The sequence below is a fragment of the Palaemon carinicauda genome, chromosome 8, assembly GCF_036898095.1.
Source record: "Palaemon carinicauda isolate YSFRI2023 chromosome 8, ASM3689809v2, whole genome shotgun sequence".
NCBI lineage: Eukaryota > Metazoa > Arthropoda > Malacostraca > Decapoda > Palaemonidae > Palaemon > Palaemon carinicauda.
Genome location: NC_090732.1, coordinates 130,553,070 through 130,577,667, shown reverse-complemented (window position 1 = coordinate 130,577,667; position 24,598 = coordinate 130,553,070). Strand labels below are relative to the sequence as shown.

General features: G+C 42.6%; 2 protein-coding genes across 3 annotated transcripts in view; one reads left to right on the top strand and one right to left on the bottom strand.

Moving 5' to 3' along the window:
• Nucleotides 1-12,302, bottom strand: part of LOC137645928 (proliferation marker protein Ki-67-like) — a 50,559-nt gene extending 38,257 nt beyond the window's left edge. The window contains exon 1 of one of the 2 annotated variants that reach the window (XM_068378983.1): nucleotides 12,192-12,302. The gene's annotated coding sequence lies outside the window, so the exon portion shown is untranslated. Of the gene's footprint in view, nucleotides 1-12,125 lie in introns of both variants that reach the window. The other variant, XM_068378984.1, reaches the window with a different exon arrangement.
• A 603-nt stretch (nucleotides 12,303-12,905) lies between these two features.
• LOC137645927 (neurofilament heavy polypeptide-like) overlaps nucleotides 12,906-24,598 on the top strand; it is a 29,609-nt gene continuing 17,916 nt past the window's right edge. Inside the window, exons 1-2 of the mRNA XM_068378982.1 lie at nucleotides 12,906-13,157; nucleotides 20,399-20,539. Coding sequence (XP_068235083.1) covers nucleotides 20,406-20,539 — 134 coding nt within the window. The 5' untranslated portion in view covers nucleotides 12,906-13,157; nucleotides 20,399-20,405. The remainder of the gene's footprint in view (nucleotides 13,158-20,398; nucleotides 20,540-24,598) is intronic.

The window sequence follows — 24,598 nt, the reverse complement described above, 5'->3', positions numbered from 1 at the left end:
GGTGTTGTCTGAGTTTACTTCCACCACTTTGCCTCGAAGGAGAGACTTGAAGCTTTTCAAGGCCAGATGTACTGCCAACAGCTCCTTGCAGTTGATATGCATGCTCCTCTGACTCGAGTTCCACAGTCCTGAGCATTCCCGACCGTCTAGTGTCGCGCCCCAGCCCACATCCGATGCGTCCGAGAAGAGAACGTGGTTGGGAGTCTGAACAGCCAGGGGAAGACCCTCTCTTAGGTTGATATTGTCCTTTCACCAAGTCAGACAAGACTTTAACTTTTCGGAAATCGGGATCGAGACCGCTTCTAGCGTCTTGTCCTTTTCCCAGTGAAAAGCTAGATGGTATTGAAGAGGATGGAGGTGTAGTCTTCCTAGTGACACAAATTGTTCCAGGGATGACAGCGTCCCTACCAGACTCATCCACAGCCTGACTGAGCAGCGTTCCTTCTTCAGCATCTTCTGGATGGATAGCAGGGCTTGATCTATTCTGGGGGCTGATCGTCTTGTTGTTCAGCAACGTCCTCATCAGATAGTTCCTCATCCGAAAACTGATGAGGAAACGGCAACGGAGTGGGCAACGTCTGGCTCGCTGAGCCCGGTCGAACTGGTGCATGCGTGACGGAGCCGGACGCAACATCATGGAACTGCTGCACAGTCTGTGAATTGTCAACAACCATGGGTGCGCGAGGAAGCACAGCGTCCACCCGAGACTGTCTAGACCGTCTGGGTTGTGCAGTCAACACCATACCGGGTTGCTGAGGTTGACGCACTGCGCCAAAACAAGTCACCTCTGCTGGTTGTTGAACGTCCTGAACGTCAACAACCACCTCCGAGCGTTGCTTAACGTCAACATGCGGCTGGAAACGCACACTGGGTCGCCTCGGTGGAGGAACCACCTAAACTGGTAGACGCGAGAAGGTTACCTCAGCGTCAACAGGACGCACAACCGACCGGTTGGAAGGTTGTTGGCCAGAAGGTTCGGCAGCAACCTTCTCCGCATTAAAGTCCTCTAGCAAGGACGCAAGCTTGGACTGCATGTCTTGCAGCAAAGCCCATTTAGGGTCTACGGGAGCAGGTGCGGCAACAGACGGGGTTAGCGACTGAGGCGGTACCGCTTTCCATCCCTGAAAGCCTTGTTTATGCATGACATAATTGTACAGCAAAACATCAAAGGCTCGAAAAACAGCTGTGAAGTTGACCTGTAAAAAACTTGGAGCATCTCCTGGCCAGGCGCCAGGGAGAGTCTACGAGATTTGAGAAGTCTATCTGGGCAGAGGCATGAACTCCCAAGCCGAGAACTTCTCTCGTGTCATATCAGACTCTCGCTCTATAAGCCAGTTTAAAAGAAGGGAAAGCAAAGGCTGCATCCCCCAAACTCCTCCTGGTGATAAACCAGTCGCCTAGCAAACGTAAAGCTCTCTAGGAGAGCGAGAGAGCACTAGCTTATAAACAACGGCTTCGAAGTAACTAGGAGCAGCAGTTACAAAAAGATCCGGACAAAGATCCTTAAAAAAATCATCATGATTCAATTAAAGTCCATAGAGGGATAAGCAGCTTTAGTCTCCTCTCCGTCTGACAGAGTCCTCAAGAGAATATCAGTAGAAGGGGGAACAGCAACTTCCTCATCTACAGAAACCTTGTCCGATAAAAGCTGAGTTTCAAGCAAGGGAGAGACCTACCGTGGTGGCAATGTTTTACAAGCAGAGTCCACACGCACTGGTGCATTAGTAGCGGACCAGGACGCAACGTCATGTAACTGCTTGACAGTCTGTGAACTGTCAACAACTGAACTGTCAACCACAACAGGTGCGTGAGGACGCACAGCGTCCACTCGAGACTGCTTTGACTGCCTAGACTGAGCAGTCAAAACAACTCTAGAATGCGGAGGTTGACGCACAGCGTCAAAACAAGTCAACTCCGATTGTTAGTGAACGTCCTGAACGTCAACAGGAGCATCAGCAAGTGGCCTAACGCCCAAATGCGGCTGAAAATCCACACGAGACCGCATCGAGTGTGGTTCTAAACAACCTGACTGACGTGACTTAGCTACGCCAACGTCAACAGGAAGCACAAAGGAACGTTAGGTTGGCTGAAAGCCAGGATATCGATGAGATAAACGGCTAGACTCAACGGACTAATCGGCAGAATAGTCTTCCATAAGGGAGGCAAGCATATTCTGCATGTCTTGCCGTACAACCCATTAAGGATCAACGGAAATGGTTGTGGTAAGAGACGAGGTTAACGTCTGTGACCGCAACACTTTGCCTACAAAAAAGATTCTCGGAGTCTGTTACGCTTTTGTTAGGCGGCGAGCAGTTTTCCGATGACTGCATAGGGTCAGAGCTGTCCTAATGGCTGTAACCAGGACGCTGGACCTGTCCTGAAAGGACTGACTTTCGCTTAAGGGCTTCGAAACCTTGTTACAGGTTTCTTATGCGAAAAGCCTTCGGATGACGAGGAGAAGAAAACTTTTTGTCTCTCTCGCCTTATGGTAGGGGAGATCTTGGTAAGATACACCCGATACCATAGAGGGAAACGTCTGTTCGTTGATCAAGGCCTCTCGAACCCATAAGTCGTTCGACATTACTTCTCCCCTGCTAGGGAGCTTGCAAGAGGTCCCGGACTAGGTGAACGACAGGCACGAACAGACGAACCCTCGGACGCAACACTGTAACACTTTGCGCAATATCACTTTATCACTTCGATTTTCTGTTTTGCACTTATTTCACTGAAATCGAAACTTTTACTGATTTCTACCTGAAGCAGGCAATTCCACCCTTATCAAAAGGTAGTACAGTGATACCTCGGTAGTCGAACGACTCTATACTCGAACAATTCGGAGTTCGACCAAAATTTTCGAGAAATTTTTGCTGCGGTGCTCGACCAAAAATTCGGTACTCGACCAGCCGAACACGTGACGACCGCATGGGCTTTGTGATGATCGCGCCATCTCGGCCACTCTCGCTTGTTCGGGAAGCATCAGTTCTCTCGAGAGCGTCACTCAGACAACGCGCGATCAGCATTCGTTGTGATTTAGTGATTTTCAGTGCTTTTAATTGCTTTTTTAGCTTTCATAATGAGTCCCAAGAAAGTAATGAGTGTTAAGGGGAAGGAGAAGAGGAAAACAGTGCGAACAACGATCGAGTTGAAGAAGGAAATTATAGCGAAATATGAGAATGGTGTACGAGTGTCCGATTTAGCGGTAGAATACGGAATGGCGAAGTCGACCATTTCTACGTTTTTAAAGCATAAAGAAATGATTAAGAAGGCGAATGTTGCAACGGGAGTTACGGCGGTAACTAAGCAAAGGCCACAAGTGATTGAGGAGATGGAAAAGTTGCTTTTAATATTTATTAAAGAAAAACAGTTGGCCGGGGAAAGTGTTAGTGAAGCGTTCATTTGTGAAAAAGCGTTGCATATCTATGAAGAATTAGTGAAGAAAAGTCCGAGTACCAGTGAAAGTGATTCATTTACATTTAAAGCGAGCAGGGGTTGGTTTGAAAAGTTTCGTAATAGAACAGGTATTCATCGTGTTACTAGGCATGGGGAGGCAGCTAGTTCGGATCAAATTGCAGCCGATAAATACGTGGGGGAACTACCCCGCCACATCATGGAAGGGGACTCTCCTTCCAAGCAGTAACCTCCCCCTTCCATCCTCTCCACATCCATCCCTGTATGCCATCGAACCGCTGCTCAAAGGTATGTTCACTACAGTACAGAAAATGGTTTAAAATTGTTTTATTTTAGTACAGTAAATGGTTTAAAATTGTTTTATAGGATTTTCTGACCAATTTCATACACATTTAGATAATTATTGTTGTTTAGGTACACGTTTTATTAATATTTTGGGCCTGTTCGAGTGCTTGGGAACGGAATAGAATATATACCATTATTTCTTATGGGGAAAAAAAATTCGGTACTCGAACAAATCGGAGGTCGAACACGGATCTCGAACGGATTATGGTCGAGTACCGAGGTATCACTGTAAATGCAAAATCAGTCGTATAATGCAAGCTCATTAATACCAGCAAAAAACAGAAAACATATTTTAAGATAAAAATTTCAGTGGCTGGGGAAGAGACTAAACACTAGTTCCTTCAAAACTACGTTTTCAATCTCTAACCGCACATAGCCTGGGGACGAGAATAAAAACTAAAAACGTTTTATCCTTTCTCCCCGTACCGAGACTAGGGACGAGAGCAACTCGAGAACAACGTTACCCGCTTGAACGGAACGTTTTCTCTCCTCTCTCTCCCTCCGTCTCTAACTCACTCTCTCTTTATCTCTTGATTTCGCACCTAAGAGAAGAGCCCAATTACATTTCGTCAAAAAAACATGTTATTTGACCAAAGGAAAAAACTGAAATGTTTTTCAATTAAAGTTCCTTTAAAATAGAATTTAAAACATTTGAGCTTAGAAAGAATGAACAAAACGTCAGAATCAAATTACTCTTTCTGCAAAGTGAAACCATGATACACTCTCTCTCTATCGTAACGATAGAGCGCATGTTGAACGTCCTGAACGTCAACAACTGCGTAGCATAAATAAACTAAACGTTAGTTCATCTTTGAAAAAGGTACGAAGACTATTCAAAGAAATTCTTTCATAAAATATTTCATTTAAAAAGTTTCAAATCCTTAGCTCTTTAAAAGCTATTTACGATATAAAGGGCTCAACGTTGATTAACTTCGGTTTCCAAGTTAGGACCGCCTACTCTCAGGAAAGGTTGCATATAAACAAAACATTAAAATTTATTTTTTATGTTTATTATAAATGGAAAGTTAATCGAAGAGGAAAATCTATAATTAATTTATAACGTGATAAGATAATTACTAAAAACCTAAACACACTTCCGTCTAAGGGAAGGGTCGGCCATTTAAAAGTGAAAGAAAGTCCATACCCTCTTTGTCACCAAAATTAAATCTATCCAAAACGAGTTCAAGATTTAAGATGAAGATAAAACACCTGCACTGCGAAAGCTCAAACCAGAATATAGTACTTCACCAAATATGATGGGAAAAACTCGTTTTCAACAGCGAGTAAAGTACGTCTTGTCGACACCTCGACAGAGAGAAAATTGAGGCTTTGTTTACATAAGAGCTGGGTATCTGGTCGACAGATGGCGCTGTTGGGCACACCCGCAACCTGTGTAGCGATCGCTGGCGAGTTTTTTCCGTTGAGTTTGTCTGTCGAGCAACAGAGTTGCAGCTATATATTCACCGGCTAAGTTAAATATTTAAAAACACAAATTACTTTGAATACATTACAACCACTATTTGAATAGAGATGTCACTTGTCCTGTGAGGGATTTCCTACACTACCTGTTGAACAGAAACCAGGACCTGTCAGAATATCCTCAGAGGTAGTGGGGGTAAAGGTCGTCTGGCATTTCCAGACTCCGGCCTTCAGGACCTATGCCATGGACAGATTCTTCCTGGAGGCTGAGGTAGAATCGATGCTTATGAATTCATTAGCCCTCGTCCTTAGTCTGTTCCTTGCACTTCCTCTGGCAAGTATGAGTGTCTGATGGTTTCCCTAAGCCAGAAGGAAATAGCATTCCTAGAGATCCATGAATTAGTGAGCCCTCGTCCTTAGAATCTGTTCCTTGCACTTCCTCTGGCGAGTAAGAGTGTCTGATGGTTTCCCGAAGCCAGAAGGAGATAGCATTCCTAGAGATCCCTGAATTCGTGAGCCCTCGTCCTAGAGTCCGTTCCTTGCACTTCCTCTGGCGAGTATGAGTGTCTGAGGGTTTCCCGAAGCCAGAAGGAAACAGCATTCCTAGAGATCCATGAATTCGTGAGCCCTCGTCCTTAGAGTCCGTTCCTTGAATTTCCTCTGGCGATTAGGAGTGTCTGATGGCTTCCTGAAGCCAGAAGGAAATAGCATCCCTAGCAAGCCATTAGTTCGTGAGCCCTCGTCCTTGAGTCCATTCCTTGTACTTCCTGTGGGGAGTAGGAGCCTCTGATAGTTTCTCGAAGCTAGAAGGAAATACTGTAGCATTACTAGAGATCCATGAATATGTGAACCCTCATTCTTCAGTCTGTTCCTTGCACTTCTCAGGAGAGTAGGAGTGTTTAATGGTTTCCCGATGCCAGAAGGATATAGCATTCCTAGAGATCCGTTTCTTTACGTTACCAGAGCTCAGAGAGTCTGGTAATCAGGTCTGAAGTGTTGAGTTCTTTAAATGTAGTGTCACAACACCCCGTAAGGACAAAGAAGCAGGTTGTCTTGATCGCTAGTCATTTCTTCAAGAGAGGAGATGGACAACTAACAAAAACGAGACCTACTTCCAACCCTCATCTATGGAAATGCCATGTAACCTACTCATCTTCTTCATTGATGCTGGGGAAAGCAAGAATACAATCTATAGGGTCAGATTACAGCCTGATGCCTCCTTCAAGAGAGATTTTAGGGACTCTCTTTAAAAATCTAAGGACCTTCATGATGTCCCATTCAGGTTAAAGTTCCTTCTGGTAAAAAAAAAAAAAAAAACACACACACACACACCAGTTCAAAGATCCTCAATAGGATGGACAGTTCCCATGATGTGGAAATGCCCAAGCTCTTCAGTCTAAGAACTAGCTGAGGGTCGAGCGACAGCCATTTACTGCAGTAATTAAGGTGCTTCTCTCAACAGAGAAACACAAGAGTCATGAATTATTTGCAGAGGCTTCAACCAGAGAATATCCTGTCTACAACACCTATCACAGAAAATGGCCCATTTTCCTTAGTACACTGCTAAACAGGATCTACACTGGTATCCAGACATCTCCCTTCTACTGCCTTGCGAAAAACCTTTCGCTCAAGGGAGATGCTGGATTACTGTCAAGGGTAAATACACAGGGGCTCAAGAGATGAGGAATCTGCAGGTGAGGCTTGCCCATCAGGGTAGTTCTCTGGGTACCTCGACAAAGACTATCAGCAGATTGGGGAACCATTTGGCTTATGACTATTTGGGAGCCACTAGGGTTATTCTGATGATCAGTCTCCAACACACTTGATGACCCCAAAAAAATCAGGCAGAATAGCAGAGAAGCATAAGTATCGAGATTATTCCAGGGATGTTGGAATGCATCCTTCATCGCTGCTGTCTGGTCTGGAACTTGAGAACAATATACTAGAAGCTTCTAATTCAGAGATTACAAAAAAGTTGATCAATAGGAAACCCGAAAGGGCATGACGCTTTACTGCTTCAACTGGTACTTCATCCTTCTCTTGGACTCGAGACATGACTTCTTCCAATCAATAACGATCCTCAGATCATTGCAAAATGTTGGAGCGACCTTATTTAAGACATGGAACAGCCAAACTTCAAAGATACCTCAAAAGATAAATCCCTTTCGAATGGGTCCAAGCGGACTAACATGAACACTCGAGTGAACATCTGCAGCACAGTAGGTAGTCCGAAGCACCTGACTGAACCAATACATCACTACATCGAGGACAGAGGATGTAATTCCTGAATGATTGATGGATGAGTGTCTGAACATAATCCCCCTTTAGATCAACAGAATGTTAAGAGTCCCCTCCCCTGATGCAGCATGGACTGTGCTTGTTGTCTCCATCTTGAACGGAGTTCGTAGAAAAAACTTACTCACAGGACAGAGGTTAAGAATTGGTCTCCAACCTCATGTCAATTTCTACCCCGGGGGCAGCACTGTATAAGCCAGACCTGTCTTGGACACCTTTTAGCATGTTACAATCCTAGATTGGCGAAATTTCTACCACAAGCGCCAGAGCTTTTGGCAATTGTGGAGGACATGTCTAAAACATCACTGGAACTTGCACCCATTTTTTTGTTCCGTGTCATTTCCCCATTGGCAAATGGCTCACCAAACATCCCCAACTCGAGGCATATAGAGGAATCGCCAGTCTCAAAATCGCCTTCCTCCTTTTCTACCTCGACCAGAACAAGGCTAAAAGGGAACTGGAGTGATCATTTGCTTCTCCAATGTTGGTCTCAGGGTAGATGAAGTTGCCTTGACGTCCTATTGCGGGAACATGGACACCGAGTCCAGCTCTAAGGAATTTTGTAACAAAAGGACCTCACATTGCACAAAACTTGAAAAACTGCCAGCACATGCATCTCTCCATTTCATGATCCTGTTTGGCCCCCATCACCTAAAGGGATGCCGACTCCACCAACGTTCACCCCTCCCAGTCCGCCTTCCATGCGATGATTAAAAACCTACTGCCAAGACAAAAGGACCATAAAACAAGCTTTTTACCTGGTAAATATTGTGACTCATCAGTCCTACAAAGAAGATGCTCTCTTCCTTGTATAACTCTTTATTTAGTCAAAAGGATGACTTGACGAGTCACTTGGAACACAGGATATACAAACAAAAGTAATGAATAAACCCAGGTAAATGACATATCTATCTAGTTAGCCGACTGGCTCACTGAATATACGGCTACTTTAGCGCAACAGATAATCAGATCTGTAAATTTCTTCAGACCATCGCAGGGGACGTGGGCAACCATTCCCAACCAACGGTTAACCAACGACGGACGACCCGTCCATATAATGGATGCATTAATTGCCATTAACTAGCAAGCGTCTATATTGTGGATGCATTTTTTACATCCTTTCTCCCTCATACGTATGCCTTTAGCTCCGCCTTCTATTGATGTCACAGGCTACTTTAACCAATCAGTGATCGTCTACAAAGCAAAGTTGCCAGAAATCTTACACTTTGATGTTATAGGAGTGCGCTAAGCATGCGCCGTTGGCGAGGGGGTAGGTGTTGTTTGGCTTATCGATCGAGATTTTGTTATCGGTTGGCGGGATAAAAGATATTGATTATCTTTATGATTCAGAAACAAGTGCTGATGATTTGGACAGACATTGTGAGCATGATAATGATGATTATATGACTAATAGCGATGTTTATGACGACGATCTTGACACTGAACCTGTTGCTTCATCCTCTAGCAGAAGCACTACTAATACAAAAGACATCACTCACAGGAACAATAAAGATTAATTCTAGATTTAGTTCTAAATGCTTATACAGTATTATCCATCAGCAAAATACTGATCGGCCATCCAAGAGATAATTATGAACACTGTAATATTTTTTTAAATCCGCATTACCAAATGGTGAAAAAGTGTCACTTGATATGTTGATTTTTTTTTTTTTTACCACACTATTACTGGATAGAATATTCTGGGTTTTTTATATGACTATTTCAAAATTACATTCTTTACAAAATTAGCACTGTTATAACAAATAGAAATAAGTTTTGTAATAATCCAGCTTCAAAGTGACTGATTTTTTTGCAACTGATTTCTAAAGACATTTTTTTTTTATATCCAAAGTAATCAACAATGTATTAAACAATGAATGCCCTATTAAAAAAAAGCTCATCTTCTTGCGGTTTCCATTATACCAAATACTTATATATTAGAGTGAAAAATAATATATTTACAGTTTTTTTTATCTTTATTCTATAAATATCAATAAACCGTCGTCGTCCTTTGGCGGCGCTGCCCGTTGTCCTCGTAGGTTAATCAAGGAGACTCGCCATTAACACAGATTCCATCGCACTGGATTAGGAAGTTGTGACTGAAGGGCATTCATACTGTACTTAACATTCTCCATCAAAAGTTCTTTATTAGATTTTCAATCACAGCATAGATTGGCAAAAGGGTACGTGGAATGGCCTCCAGAACATAGAATCTTTTGCTTGGAGAGGATGGTAGGAAAAACCTTATTCAGTTAACTGGAACATAAAGATTTAAGGTCCTGTTATTTGAACGACTACCTTGTTCAATGCCACCCGAGCAAGCTTAGACCAAGGTAGTTCTACGTTAGGGTGAGACCCATGGGAAGCGTCATATCGCAAATTATTAGAGGCAAGACCTTCTTGTATAAAATGCAGCCAAAGTGAAAGATGCTCTACCTGTCAGGTGGGGGGTATTTCCCCCTACACCTGACGACCAACTGCTTAGTATCTTGTTAAGTCTAACACCTGACGTCATACTCCTATTGGAGGTCAATGGTTTGTATTGTGAAGGAATAAATAATGAGCAAATATGAGCATCCTTATGACCTAGGTAGTGTTACCAGATCAGAAATAATGGGTGCTGCAGTAATTCCCTAAGCTGACTGGCACTTCCTGTTCAGTTGATCTTAATTTGCTTTAGCTGAACGCACACACTGATTTCAATAGCTAGACTGGATTGTACTATAGCAGACATGGGTGACCTGTGTTCCGCAACATTTGCTGCCTCCGAGACTTTCTAGGTAAATGAAACTATTTGTTTACAACAGTAATTATCACCAAGAAATAATAAAAAAAATTTTTATGTAAACTTGTATATTAAGACAAATAATTCAATGAAGAATTGCAACCAAATTAGTAATGTATATATCGGGCCAATAATATTTCTTGCATGTGTATTATCATGCGGCCTTTGCTCACTTGGATATACAGTGAACCCCAACTGATAAAACTGTTGCCCATGCCTGTACAGTATTACAGTACTGTATTAACAAGGTTTAAGACTTCATTTCTTTACTGCAGTTCACATATCTTGCCCTTCACTCAACCTAATATAAACAAATCCATAAAAGGAGCGTTTGTAGGGTGACGGCCAGATCCCGTAGAAAACAGGAATACAGTATTTTGAACTGTGGCCGTCGTTCAAAATACGATTTTGGCGGGAGATGCTAACTTAAAAAACCCACTCAACCAATACTAAAAGCCGAATACTTACCCAGGGGGATTTCGGCCCCCAGACGCCCCCCCCCCCTTACACAACAGTTTCCTTACCTACGAGTACGACGGGAGAAGCTAACTTAAAAAACCCACCTAACCTATGCTAAAAGCCGTGTCCTTACCCAGGGGGGCTGCACCCCCCGGACCCCCCCTTACACAACATATTTAAGATCCGTAGACCATTTCCAAACGTTTTTAATCTATACAAGATAACAGTCGGAGCGATAATAAGCAAATTAGGACGCTTGGCCGTAGCGCTACAAACTACCCTCATAAAATTATACAGTAGTATATACATATACCTGGGTTAATTGCAGCCACTGACCAAAAATTATGAAGTTAAAATTAAAATAATGGATTTGAAGACCTATTCAATTATGACCATTTCAGTATCCTAACGTATATTGGGGTGTACGTATGATAACGGCCATACCCCATAACTTCCTTATTTTCAACCATATCGCTAAAACTATTGCAGCCTAGGGTCGGGGTCGCAGAGGGACTCAGTAAGGCTAGAACATGGCTTGTAGGTTAGGTTAGGAAGTTTATGTTAGGGGGTATTTAATGCACGAGGAAAATCCTGTCCATCGTTATACAATGCCTCCATCTATTGTATTATACGCTAATAACACCATCAAATCCATAAACAGATAGGCAAATGTACGGTGAACCATTTCAAATAAATTTCTAAAAAAATAATCTTCACTATTGAACAAGACAACTTAACGCCCTTTGAGTTCTAGACCTTACAGACTAAAATGCGAATTAGGTAAATGCATACCAAAGAATCCTACAACAACCCAAACGAACTTCAAGGGAAATGCAAAGTTGTATATAAAAAAGGGGAGAATTACGGTACTTAAATGATGCTAGAGCTACATAGTTCTTATGGGCCTGACTTGAGGGATAGCTATTCGGTATATTATGGGAGGCCTTCCTTCCAACCATACCTTAGTCAAATTACACTAGACTGAGAAAGTACAGCTATTTTTACAATTAACAAAGAATCGTTCTGACATTTAAACAGACGCATTGCACACGAGCAAAAAGTTCAACATAGCTTACGGAAAGGTATGGTACAATAAACAAAATTATTACATTAAGGTATGAATTTCAAAGGCAAGCAACTTTTCGAAGGGACACAAATTGTCCACATATCAATTGGTTCAAGTTATATACTACCACCCTTTAATAATTCAAGTTGAACATAAACACTATCCAACAGGCCACGTTAAATAATAACTTTCATTGGTTTAAGTTAAATACTAACATCCTCCAATGGAGATGAAAAATAAACTTTAAAACTGCCGAACACTTGGTTAACTAACATCGTAATCACTTCGTAATGCCACAGCTAATACAATATATACATTCTTATTATATATATATATAGATACACTCACATAGCTTTAAAATACCAGGACCTATTTGATAACATCACAAAAGAATAACACTAAAACAAATCTCACATTGTTAAATTCGTAAAGGCGCGCGGTAGTGTTGCACACCTAAAGCCGCCAAAGTTCCTCTTGCGATTAATTCAAACTGCGAGGCGTATGCTACATTACCGCCTCCGCTTGATCAACTAGTTCTTTAACTTCTTTTTAATTTCATAGATGGATGACTATATATTTTGTATTTATCATATATATATGTTAATTTTTAATCATTATATATCTTCTTTCTACCCTTCATACAATTTTTGTCTTTTATTTATGTTTATAGTAAGAAGTATTTTGAATCTTGTCTCTACCCAGGATGGATTTCAAAAACCTCAACAAACTGGTGATTGGTAGAAGTGAGTCAACCCTTCCTTCTCATTGGTTACCAGGATTCAACAATGATGAAACTCTCTCAGACCCCCCAGCACACTGTCCCCGCACTACTCGAAGGGGGGGGGGGAATGGTGGGGATGTGGAACACTGGAAGAAAGACAAAAGAGATATAGGATTCCAACTTTTATAAGGGGGAATTGAAGAATTTCTTCATCATACATTTGGGCCTGGCGTATATTGATTGTGCGCGTCCAAATTTAAGTGGTAGGCAATATACCATTGCACTTAAATACATCACCCGAAAAGTGTATTTTTGAATTACCTCATTCTCTTAAAATTTAAATGAGACTGTGTTGCTATAATTTATCAATAGTAAAATTATCACTGATATTTCTACCAGAAACTTTCTGTGACGTCAGTAGTAACGTCCAATTTAAATCACAGACAGCGTAACCTCATTCCCCCTCTCCTCACTTCTCCCGTGGGGGAGGGGGGATAAGAGAAAGAGCATGTGATCCCCTCCCCTCCCCTATCCCCCATAAAGGGAAGTGGATGCCAAACCCACTAAGTCGTAGTTTTTCTGTTCTTCCTTTAGTGGCGTATTTAACTTGATTTACCCTGTTTCTGCAAATTTTCAAGCTTGGGTGAAGTGTAAAAAAGGTCAGTAAATTATCAGATTGCAATAGAGTTCTAATATGGTGTCACTTTTGTGGAAGAACGGATGTTTAATGTCAATTTCATTCTCAACAGAAAGAGGCTGTCAACTGTGCATTTTGGCGGGTATAATTTTGTAAACAAACCCCCTCCCCAGAATGGAGGTCACTATCATGAACGTTCATGGTTGTAAATGACATTGGTTCTAAGGGAAACGTTTATTGGTACCACTTAGTAGGCCTAAACCCATGAGCAGTCTAAAATGAAATCTTGAATAGTTTCGTGCCCATCAACTTTCAAGTTCAGTAACCTAGATTCTAGCAACGAGGTAGTAGAGAGATTGGAGACCAGATTGCACGAGTTAAATGAGATATTTTATTTTATGAAGGTTTTGCCTGGCCAAGCAGTCTGGATTAAAATGATTAGTAGTCCTTTATTCCAGCGAATAAAATAAAATGGTAGCCAACCTTGGGCAAATTTTGTGCTAATCCTACGAATTTTAATTTTACTGTGAATTTCAGGAACTTTGCGTTTTCCTTCCTAGAAACCCATTGATGCTTTTTTTCACATTGTTTGTAATTGCTTACTGTACCCGTTGTATCTGAAATGATTAGTTGTAGAGATATTGATATACCAGTATCTGGGTGACCTCTTTAGGGTAAGAACTTGTCCCATTATGGTAGGTTAGGCATTCAAATCTAAACCCCAAATAGAATGATAGCCATCAGTGTACCTTATGCATTGCACTATGATTGATATTATGATTATAATTACTAGCTGAGCTACAACTATAATAGGAAAGGCAGGATGCAATAAGCCCAGAGGCGCTATCAACAGTGAAAATACACCCCAATGAGGAAAGTAAATAAGCTACAATAGAAGTAATAAACAATTAAATGAAATATATTAAGAACAATAACTATTTTAGAATAACATATGCTTACTTTTAGGGGTTTATTTCTCGCCCTCCATCAGACACTAAGAGTCTGTTCAGGTGGGCCTTGATGTGTGAAAATAATTGCTTTCCAGTTTATGTTTTGCTCTGCATCTTTTCAGTTATTCGCTAGCATTTGTATTCAGGCTTAATAGTTTTCTGATCACTAATATAACACTTTCCGAAGAGATACGTCTTCAGGTTTTTCTTGAAAGCTGCAAAAAGTGTTTTAAGTCAGCCTGTTCTTAAAAACATTCGCTCCAAGTTTGAACTTTTGAAGTTCCGCTGATTCAACTACAGTACATTGGGAAGATCATTCCACAACTTGGTCACATGTGGAATAAAACTCCTATGTAGTATTGAGCCTTATGATGAAGAAGGCATGACTTAGAAGTAACTGCATGCCTAGTATTACGAATGGTGTTATCTGGGAAGATCTGAATGCAAAGGATGATCAGAATCGTGAAAAAATCTTATGCAACATGCATAACAAACTAACTGAATGATGATGCCAAAGATGATTATTTAGATCAGGAATAAGAAATCTAATAGACTGTAAGTTCCTGTCCAACAAACTAAGATGAGATTCAGCAGCTGAACACCGGACAGGAGAACAGTGCTCGAAACAACTAGAATGAAGGAATTAAAACTTTTACAGAATAGATTGATCACCAATAATTCTCAATAAACCAATTTTTGTCCAATTGAAGACGAGACGTCTAATATTTCTCAAAAGTAAATTTGCTTTTAAGAATCACACCTAAATTTTGATATTCATAGTGTTTAAAAAAAAAAACATTATTAATGCTAAGATCAGGATGTTGAGGAGCCACTGTCTTTCACATACTTCCAATCATACTTTGAGTTTTGTTAGGATTCAACTTCATACCCCATAATTTGAACCATGTACTAATTTTTCCTAGATCTCTATTAAGTAAAGGTTCTTCAGCTTCCTTTTGATCCTTAGTTGCACCCACTTTTGTTTTGGTTTTACCTCTGCATCTGTATCCTCTTTCATTTTTGTTTTCCATTTATCTTATAATTTCAAATGCCTTTATGGCCTTTTTGTTGGGCCCCATGTAACAATTCCATACTTTCATCTTTCCTATTAATGTAACTTTGTTCTTACACATACAGTATTCAAACCGTTTATCCTTTGAAATAGAGGAAGTCTTGAAAATTGCGAGTAACTTTGGGCAATTGATGTGTAGCTTTGCTTCCTGTGGAATCCATTGTTACTCCTCACCCTTCCTGTGATGAATTTGTGAACAGGATAGGTCTGGTATTTTCAACTCCAAAGAAACTCTTATGACAGGCGACTGTGTTCATCTCACCAACACAGTTAGAGAAGTTGATTTACCATTGGTGGCAGAGACAGTATCTAAATTGGTTTTCGTGTTCCAATGTGACTTGAGATGAAATAAAAAAAAAGTGCCTTTACAGATGGCCCAAAGGGACAAACTTCTCTTTGGAGATCATGGTTCCTAGAAGCCACATCTACATTCATACCAACATATGTTTCGATGTTTTGAACCTTTGAGGGTGTTTTCATGAAAAACTTTGTAACCACTGTGAACTTCTGGAGTACTGAGATATGTAGAACTGTCTCCACCCTTGAGCTTTTTGGTACAGTGCTAGGAATGGCCGACTAGTGGGAAAGGGTTTAGGATCTCTTGTATTGCATACTCACCAAGTTTTGCAATTTGTAGTTGTAGCAACTGAGCTTTTGTTTTATTATTAATGTATATTGGGTAGGAGACCAATATTTTCAATAAAGGCGGGTTGGTAGTTAGCATTATTCAGTAGCTAGCGTTATTCAGTAGCCTTCTTTGACCACAGCCATTACTTACGGGTCAGGCTGTAGTCTTTCCCAAATGGGGAAGAATGAGAAAGTCTTTCTCCTACCGTACTTTGGTTTAAATGACCGTCAGACTGTTCTATGATACGGGTTTTAAGTTAATTTGACAATCCTGGAAAATGTACTGTTGTGCTATCTCTTGAATGAAAGGGCCTCCTTGTTGAGCTTGAGAAATCTGACCTGTTACTGGAAGGTTGGGTATATCTAGAAACTGACATCAGGGTATCGGTTTGAGTTCTGTTTTCTACTTGAGCCACTTTTTAATGTTAACTCCATCCAACACAGGACCAAAAATAGGAGTGGAAATTAATTGAGTCTCTGAGACTAAACCTACAATAAAACTATTGTACATACCTGTTCTCTTCTCTACATCACACAACACACAAGGGCAGATAATGCTTCTGTTGTCTCATTTGATATTGCTTTATCTAGGTAAGTCAGATAATCCAAAATATTATCCAAATCCTGATGACCAGTAAATTTCTCTTCTATGAGATTAGAAACAACCCATATAATAGAATCTGCAAAGGAAAGTAATTCAATTACAGTCCTTATCTGACTACTTTCAAATAATATCTCTTTAGTTAATCAATTAACATAACTGAAATTCAGAGATTTTCTATTGTGAGGCACCATGATTGGATCAAGATGAGTTACTAAATCACCATCCAAGATGAGGTCAGGTAACTCATTAATATTGTGTAATCTAGGTCGATGCAGTGAATTTAAGGGATTCATACGATATGCCATGCCATCCACGTAAGTAATAGGAGACACTTTATTACCTGTTGGGTGAGAAGCACTTACGGTACTTTAATGAGAAGAGGTATCTTAGGATCAGTACAACCTACTCTGTCTTGTGCCTCACACGTACTGTAATTTGTAAAGAATTTTAGGCTCTGAGGCTTTCAAATCTGTCGAGCGTAGTGCAGATTCAGAACCTTTACTGAATGAGACCTTTTTAGTTTTATAATGACTATTGGGGGGGGGGGGGTTAAGTTTGGCCATTGTTTGAGAAGGTCCAGAATTACCAAGGTTAAGTAAGGATTCACTGGACTTCTGAAGTTTAACGATGGAAGCAAGTGATGTCAAGAGCTTATTAAGCTCATTACAGTGGTACCTCTACATACGAATTTAATCCGTTCCACAACCGACTTCGGATGTAGAAACAAATTTTCCCATAAGAATACATTGAAATAGGATTAATCCGTGGTTGAGCCCAAAAACCTATGATAACTCCTTAATAAATTACTACACATAATTACACATGACAATATGCACTCTAAATTAGATAATAGACATGTAAAAAATAATAATTATCAAGAAATAATAAATAAGAAATGGGTTTTTAGCGTCACTTTACCTTAGAAAGTCCAGCGCAGGTGTTGGTCTTGCTACGCAGAGAGGAGACGGACGGGCGGCGAGGAGGTAGAGAGGGTGACTACAATAAACGTACACTACCGTAACTTATTCTAACTTACACTAAGTGAACTTTAACCTAACTTAGCTTATTTATTTTTTATTTTTATATTTTTTATTTTTACATTTTCTTTTTTTTTCTTTTTGATGATTAATTTTAATCACTTTCACTCTCTCCACTTAAAATTGATTGAATTTTTTTCTCTTCACTCTTTGCCGTTTTCTTTGAACCACTTCCTTCCTCTTCATCACGAGTTAGCTTCATAGTTTTTTTAAAGAAGCTATCGATAGAAAGTTGCTTGGTACGGCTTTTCAGAATGTTTCGAAAATGAGTTAGGCAAACATCATCGAACTGCGCAACTGCACGACAAACCTGCAATTTTTTTGGATGGCATTTGTCGATGAAGTCGACCACGTCTTGATATTTTCCTAACATCTCTTTTATTTGCGCCGAACCTAACACATGTTCTACCTCCTCGATCCCTTCCTCGTCATCACCCCTATGTGCTCAGACATAGCATGGAGTTCCTTGAGCTCCAAGGGAGACGATTTCCTCTACGTCTTCCGCTGCACCCACCACGGGATCAGGTTCGGGGTCAAAACCCTCGAAATCTCGGGGAGAAACTGCATCAGGCCACAGCTTCTTCCAGGCAGAATTCAGTGTCCGTCGAGTTACTCCCACCCAAGCCTGATCTATGATCTTCAAGCAGTGCACGATGTTAAAGTGGCTTTTCCAAAATTCACGCAAAGTTAAGTTTGTGCTTTGCGTGACATTAAAGCAATGCTTGAATAGGTGCTTGGTGTAGAGCTTCTTGAAATTCGAGATGACTTGCTGGTCCATGGCCTGGAGGATAGAGGTGGTATTCGGTGGAAGATACAGCACCTTTATGAACTTGAATTCTTCGAAGATATCATCTTCAAGTACTGGGGGGGGGGGGTGAGCGGGTGCAATTTCTGCTCATGAAGATACTTCTTCACAGAAGGACCGAAAACTTGGTTAACCCATTGAACAAAGAACTGCCTAGTGACCCAGGCCTTTGAGTTGGATCACCAGAAAACATGAAGCTGGTCCTTATCCACATTCTGTGCCTTAACCCTTTTACCCCCAAAGGACGTACTGGTACGTCCTTGCAAAAAACTGCTATTTACAATTTTTTTATTTTATATATAATTTTTTGAGAAATTTCAGGCATTTTCCAAGAGAATGAGACCAACCTGACCTCTCTATGATGAAAATTAAGGCTCTTAGAGCAATTTGAAAAATATATACTGCAAAATGTGCTTGAATAAAAAATAGGGTTGGAAGTTCCAAGTAGCCTGGGGGTAAAAGGGTATAGGCCCTAGGGTTCTCAGAATGGTAAACCAGTAAGGGGTTGACTTTAAAGTCCCCGCTAGCGTTGGCACATAGGGCAAGAGTCAACCGATCCTTCATTGGCTTATGCCCAGGCAATTTCTTCTCTTCGGCGGTGATGTAGGTTCGACTGGGCATCTTCTTCCAAAACAGCCCAGTTTCATCACAATTAAACACCTGCTGCTCTACGTAGCCTTCTTCCTGCACGGTCCTTTCAAAGCTCTTCACAAAGTCAGCTGCAGCCTTTGTGTCCGCACTAGCAGCCTCTCCGTGGCGAACAACTAAATGAATCCCGGACCGTTTCTTAAATTTCTCAAACCAGCCACGAGATGCCTTGAAATCGTCTGAGGAAGGTTCGGTTGAACTCTCCCCAGCATCACCCCCACAGCTCGCCTCCTTCAAGTCCGTGAAGATGGCGTGCGCCTTCTCGCAGATGATAGTTTCGGTGATGGTGTCGCCAACAATCTCTGTCCTTGATCCAGATTAGCAGAAGTCGTTCCATCTCTTCTATGATAGGGCTACGACGTTTTGAAATGATGGTTATCCCCTTAGAAGGTTTCACTGCTTTAATGGCTTCTTTCTGTTTCAAGATTGTCGAGATCGTCGACATATTTCGGCCATATTCTTTTGCAAGTTCACTCATGCTTTTCAATAATTTCTTGGTTTACTTCTAAAGAAAGCATTTCCTTCTTCCTTTTCTCACCACTACCACTACCACTTGCGAAACTAAGCCTTTTAGGACCCATGCTTTACGTAAAAAACCGTAAAAGGATGTACCCAAAAAATCACGATTAAAATACAGTTACTGTAATAGCAGAACACACAGTGCACAACCACACAAAGCCGACGAGAACAGAGGAATGACCCAAGCCTTCTATCGGCGGAAATAAAAAATACATCCGGCGCTATGAGTACCGTCTACGCGTACGGGTATTGTTTACTTCGGGTGTCGAAAAAAAATTCGGGTGTAGAGTAGGAACGTGTTCAAATTGTACTGCGCGTGTCGAAAAATTCGGATACAACCGGTACGACGAAAATTGCTTACTTCGGATGTAGATACGTTCGTGTGTAGAGGGTCCACTGTACTATCACAAGATGACTGAACTTGTGTGTTGCCAAGAACTATCAGTAAGTTCCCTTTTATGTTTAGAACGGTTAGCTTGATCGGCAATCATTGAAACATACTTTTCCGACAGTAACACACACTTCGCAATGATTATTTAAATCACAGTATTGACCCTGACATGGTACACAAAGGGAGGGATCATGATCTCAAAGAAATAATTCCCGTGTACATTCCAGGCAATAATTACAAACCATGGGAAGACATATTAAGTGCAGTAAGTAACCAACCTAAGAGCGTGAGATCGTGGCCATGAGATAAAGATAACTGAAAACTAGATTAGTTGACTGGCAACCTGGCTTTTCACCACTTATTGCCAGAGGATTCTATTCCATGTTAAGGGCATGTAATTATTGAAGTGAAGAAAAAAATGAGAAAATTAAAAAATTTTACAGGTAAGTATCGATTGAAGTGGGGTGGTGAAAAAGAAATTTGAGCATCAGGGGAGATTCATATTATTGTGAATGAGATTATGATTTAATTGTCTTTTGTTATTCTCTGTAATTTTGTATATAGTACTATACTGTATATTGATTTCTACTTTTTTTATATCATTCTCTAGGGTGAAGATGGTCTCCCCACGTAAGCGGAGTTTGGTTGTCCGACAGATGCGTTCTGGGCCCAAAACCTTGCAGGACTCTCCAGAGGACTGGGTGTCTGGATCTAGTTTTCAGTTTAAGGATTCACCTGTCAATTCCAAAAGGTATCAGTGTATAATGATTTTTATCAGTAGCTTATTTAAATTTAAGGAATTATAATTTTTTTTTTTTTTTTCATCCTATGTACAGTATGAAATTTACTTTTTGAGATCTGATTTGGATTTCTTAGAACACACCTTCCAGGTCAGTCGTTGCAAGTAAGAATTGTTACAATGACGCTGTGATTATTAAAGCTAAATAGGATCGATTTCCATTTGTATTTGGCATGTAAACAATGTACAAGCGAGGGGTGTGCTCTACAACGTTCACAGTGTCACACACAGGTGACGTTCATAAGTCATGGTTCTCTATCTCCTCCCAAGTCTTGATCGGCTAGGAAGAGACTGATTAAGTTTGAACAGTAATTAACTGGGTCATTGAGTTTAAAATGGAAAATCTTCACTAAACAGCCTGATAGTTCTGTAAATTATACTGATAAATGAATGTAATGAGGATGGTAATATGACATCTAGTCTAATAACAGGTTGATCAAACATTCTTCAAACTAGTCAAGTTACACAAAGCAATAATTACACTGGTGAAAGTAATGCAATGTCTGATATAATATCAGGTCGATCGAGCATTCTACGACATTGGATATAGACTTGTTAATCATGAGATGAAAAATCATAGTCTTCATGCCATTTTGGCGTTTTGACAGTCCTGGATGGCCGGCCCACAGCGAGACCAATTGGTGGGATGGGATTTGCTAGTTGGGGTGGAGCGGCTGGCGTTGAAGGTCTGACACGACTTGGTGTTGCTGGTGGGGGCAGTGGTGTTTGGTCGTTCGGCGTTGTGTGTATAAGCTGGCGAGTGTGGTTGGCCGGCTTTACAGGCGTGAGTGGGGGAGGTTGATCGACTGATGTTGGGTAATGTCGGTCAGCCAGCAGTTGTGGTTGGTCAGCAGGCGGGTCCGGCGGTGTTGATACGTGTCGGTTAGTCTCCTTCGGCTTGGTCGGGGCCGCGCTTGCGGGTGGTTAAAGGGGTATGCCACCATAGGTTATATTTTGCGGCTCTGTCGGGGTCGTAACCGGTGTGAACTTTCTCAGGAATTTCCGATTGCGCAGCGATACTCGGCCCGAGCCATCAACCTTTACCACGTACTGGTCGTACTGCCTTACCTCGACGACTGTCCCGGTCCTGTCCCATTTGGTGGGATGTGGGCCAGTTTGATTCTGGATGCGAACATGGTCACCAACCCGTAGGGGTGGCAGACGGCGAGTGTGTTGTGACCAAGTGTCCATCATGCGGATATGGCGCTTGCGTAGGGCTTCTTCCCTGGATGTCAGGGTTTCGCGCCATGTGGTGTGGGGGTTGTACTTCCCAGGAAGGATAGGGATGAGATCGCGGATCGGGTGACCGAAGACGCACATGGCTGGGGAGATTCTTGTGACTGGGTCTGGAGTGTTCCTGTACTGGAGGACTGCTTTCTGAACGGCATTTGTCCCCGTGTTGTTAGTAATCAGGCGCTTCATCGTTTTCACTCCGATTTCCGCTCGGCAATTGCTGTGTGGAAATGCTACTGATGACAGTCGGTGGTGGACACCCCAGTCTCTCAAGAACCCACGTGTTTCGGTTGCCGTGAATTCTGGCCCACCATCGCTGGCAAGTTCCTCAGGAATTCCGTACGTGACGAATGCACGGCGCAGGTTGTCAATTAGTCCTTTGGCACCACTGGTAGATTTTGATATAAGTGGCCAGTTCGAGTATCGGTCCACAATTACCAGGTAGTGGGTGCCCTTGTGAGTGAAGTAGTCGGCACACATTGACTGGAATGGCTAAACAGGCAAGACGGGTGGGGTAGGGGGGGCGGATGGTTGGGAGGGGGCCATGCGGTGGCAATCCTCACAGTTATCTCTAGTCGCCTGTATGTCTGCGGTAATGCCTGGCCAGTACACTGATGCCTCTGCACGAGCAGTCATCATGGAAACACCCTGATGTGCCGAATGTAATGCGGATAGGACACCCTGGCGCAAGCATGTCGGGATGATAACACGATCTTTGAACAATGCGACACCGTCGAAGGTGATGAGCTCGTTCTGTAGGTGGTAATACGCACGGAGGTGTTGTGGCATGTCATCTTTTGATGTCGGGAACCCATGTTCGATGAGCTCTGTGAGCGTGTGAAGGGCGGGATCGCTTGCTGTAGATTCCCGTCCACGGTCCCAGGTGACCGCTGGAAGGGAATCTAGGGCTGTGAGGTATGCGGGCTCTTCAATCGTGCATGTGTCACAGTCGCTCATGCGTATGCCGGCAAGGATATCGTGGTGGACCGACGGTATGGAGTGGTCGCAGACTGATGCATTGTCGTCAGGGAGATACAGTTTTTCTGGGTTGGTGTCGCCTCTCGGATGACGTGAAATGGCATCAGCTGCTTTGTTGCGCATCCCTGGCACGTATACGATGCGGAAGCGGTAGCGCAGTGTCTTCTCCTTTAGGTTGCGCAGTCGGGGATTCGGGATGTCATCCAGGGATCAGTTCCCCAACACCTTTAATAGTGGCTTGTGATCTACCGCAATGACCAGGTTTGAGCAGCCGAGGACAAAGTAGCGTGATTTGTCAAGGGGATCGGCTACCGCCAGGGCTTCCCCCTCTATCGCGGCATACCTGGATTCGGCTGGGTGCGTGAAACGACTCCCGACTAGGGTCACCTTCCAATCTTCGCGGCAGCAGAATGGCTTGTCTGTTGGGCATTGGCAATGTTTTTGGAATAGCCAGAACCCGATGCCTTCTTTAGACCAATCGGTCGCAAGGCATGTCGGCTTGGTTTTGTCGAAGATGCGCACCCCGTTGGTAATTTCATCTACAATGGCCTCTTTAGATGCTTGGAATGCGCTTTCAAGATCGTCGGTCCACGTAAATGCCTTGTCGGGTTTCAGTAGCTCGCGAAATGGGAGCATGCGCTCAGCCATACTGAAAGCATAAGACACTTGGTTTACTAGGCCAAACTACGATCGAGCGTCGGTAATGTTCTTCGGGCGTGGGAAGTCTGATATTGCCTGCAGGTATTTCGCACAAGGGCGCACACTGTCCATTGAGATGGTGAAGCCGGCGAATTCTACCTCGCGACAGCCAAACAAAAATTTGTCGGGATTGGGGGTGATGCCGTTTCTCCCGCAGACGTCGAGCCAAGTGACTGCCTGGTAGAAGCTTTCCTCAATAGTGTCGGCCCACAGTAATGTGTCATCAACGCATTTCGTCATGTCACGGACGTCGGATACTATCTCATCATATCGCCTGAGTAGCCATCGCCTGACGCGGCATAGCCTTGTGGGGCGACACAGTACCGATATCTGCCCCAGGGTGTGATAAAGGTGGTCATGTGGCGGTCCTCCTTGTGCAGTGGTACACTGTGGTATCCATTCCAGGCATCGAACACTGTTTTTAGTTTCCCCGGTGGGACACAACGGGCCTGATGAAAGGGCGATTGGGTGTGGTGTGTTTCACGAGTGGCATGAGCATTGAGAGCCTGAAGGTCTACCGTCCTTCTAGGCTTCCCCGTCTTCTTTGCGCAGACTACCATTCTGTGGCACCATGTCACCGGCTCTCCTACGGGCACTGGCTCGATAACTCCCATTTTGACGTCTTGGTCCAGACCTGCTTTCACGGTTTCTTGCCAGTGTAACGCTACTGGAATGGGGGTGTGATGGGCAACGGGCTTAGCATCTGAGTCAACCATCAAGCGCATCGGTGGGCCCGCCATCATGGGGAGGGGCTGGTGGACGCACGTGTTGAATGTGCTGGAGGCATAAAGTTCCTTCAGGTATTGTTGAATGGCCTCCCTGTTACCTTCTGTGGCCGGCATGGGGATAGACGTAGGTTTAGGTGGGGGCGCCGTACGCCGAGGACAATTACATCGAGATGTCACGCCATTGTCACATGTATCATTTTGCGGTGTACAATTGTCTGTGGTTGCCGCACTGCACGACATCTTACCCAGTGTGGGGAAATCTTTGGAGATTATGCCAAGATCGACGCAGGCGCTGCGTGACAAGAACACTCTGTCGGTCGAATCCGTGACATACACTATTTGCCGAGATTCGGTTTGCGGATCTCCGGCGTGT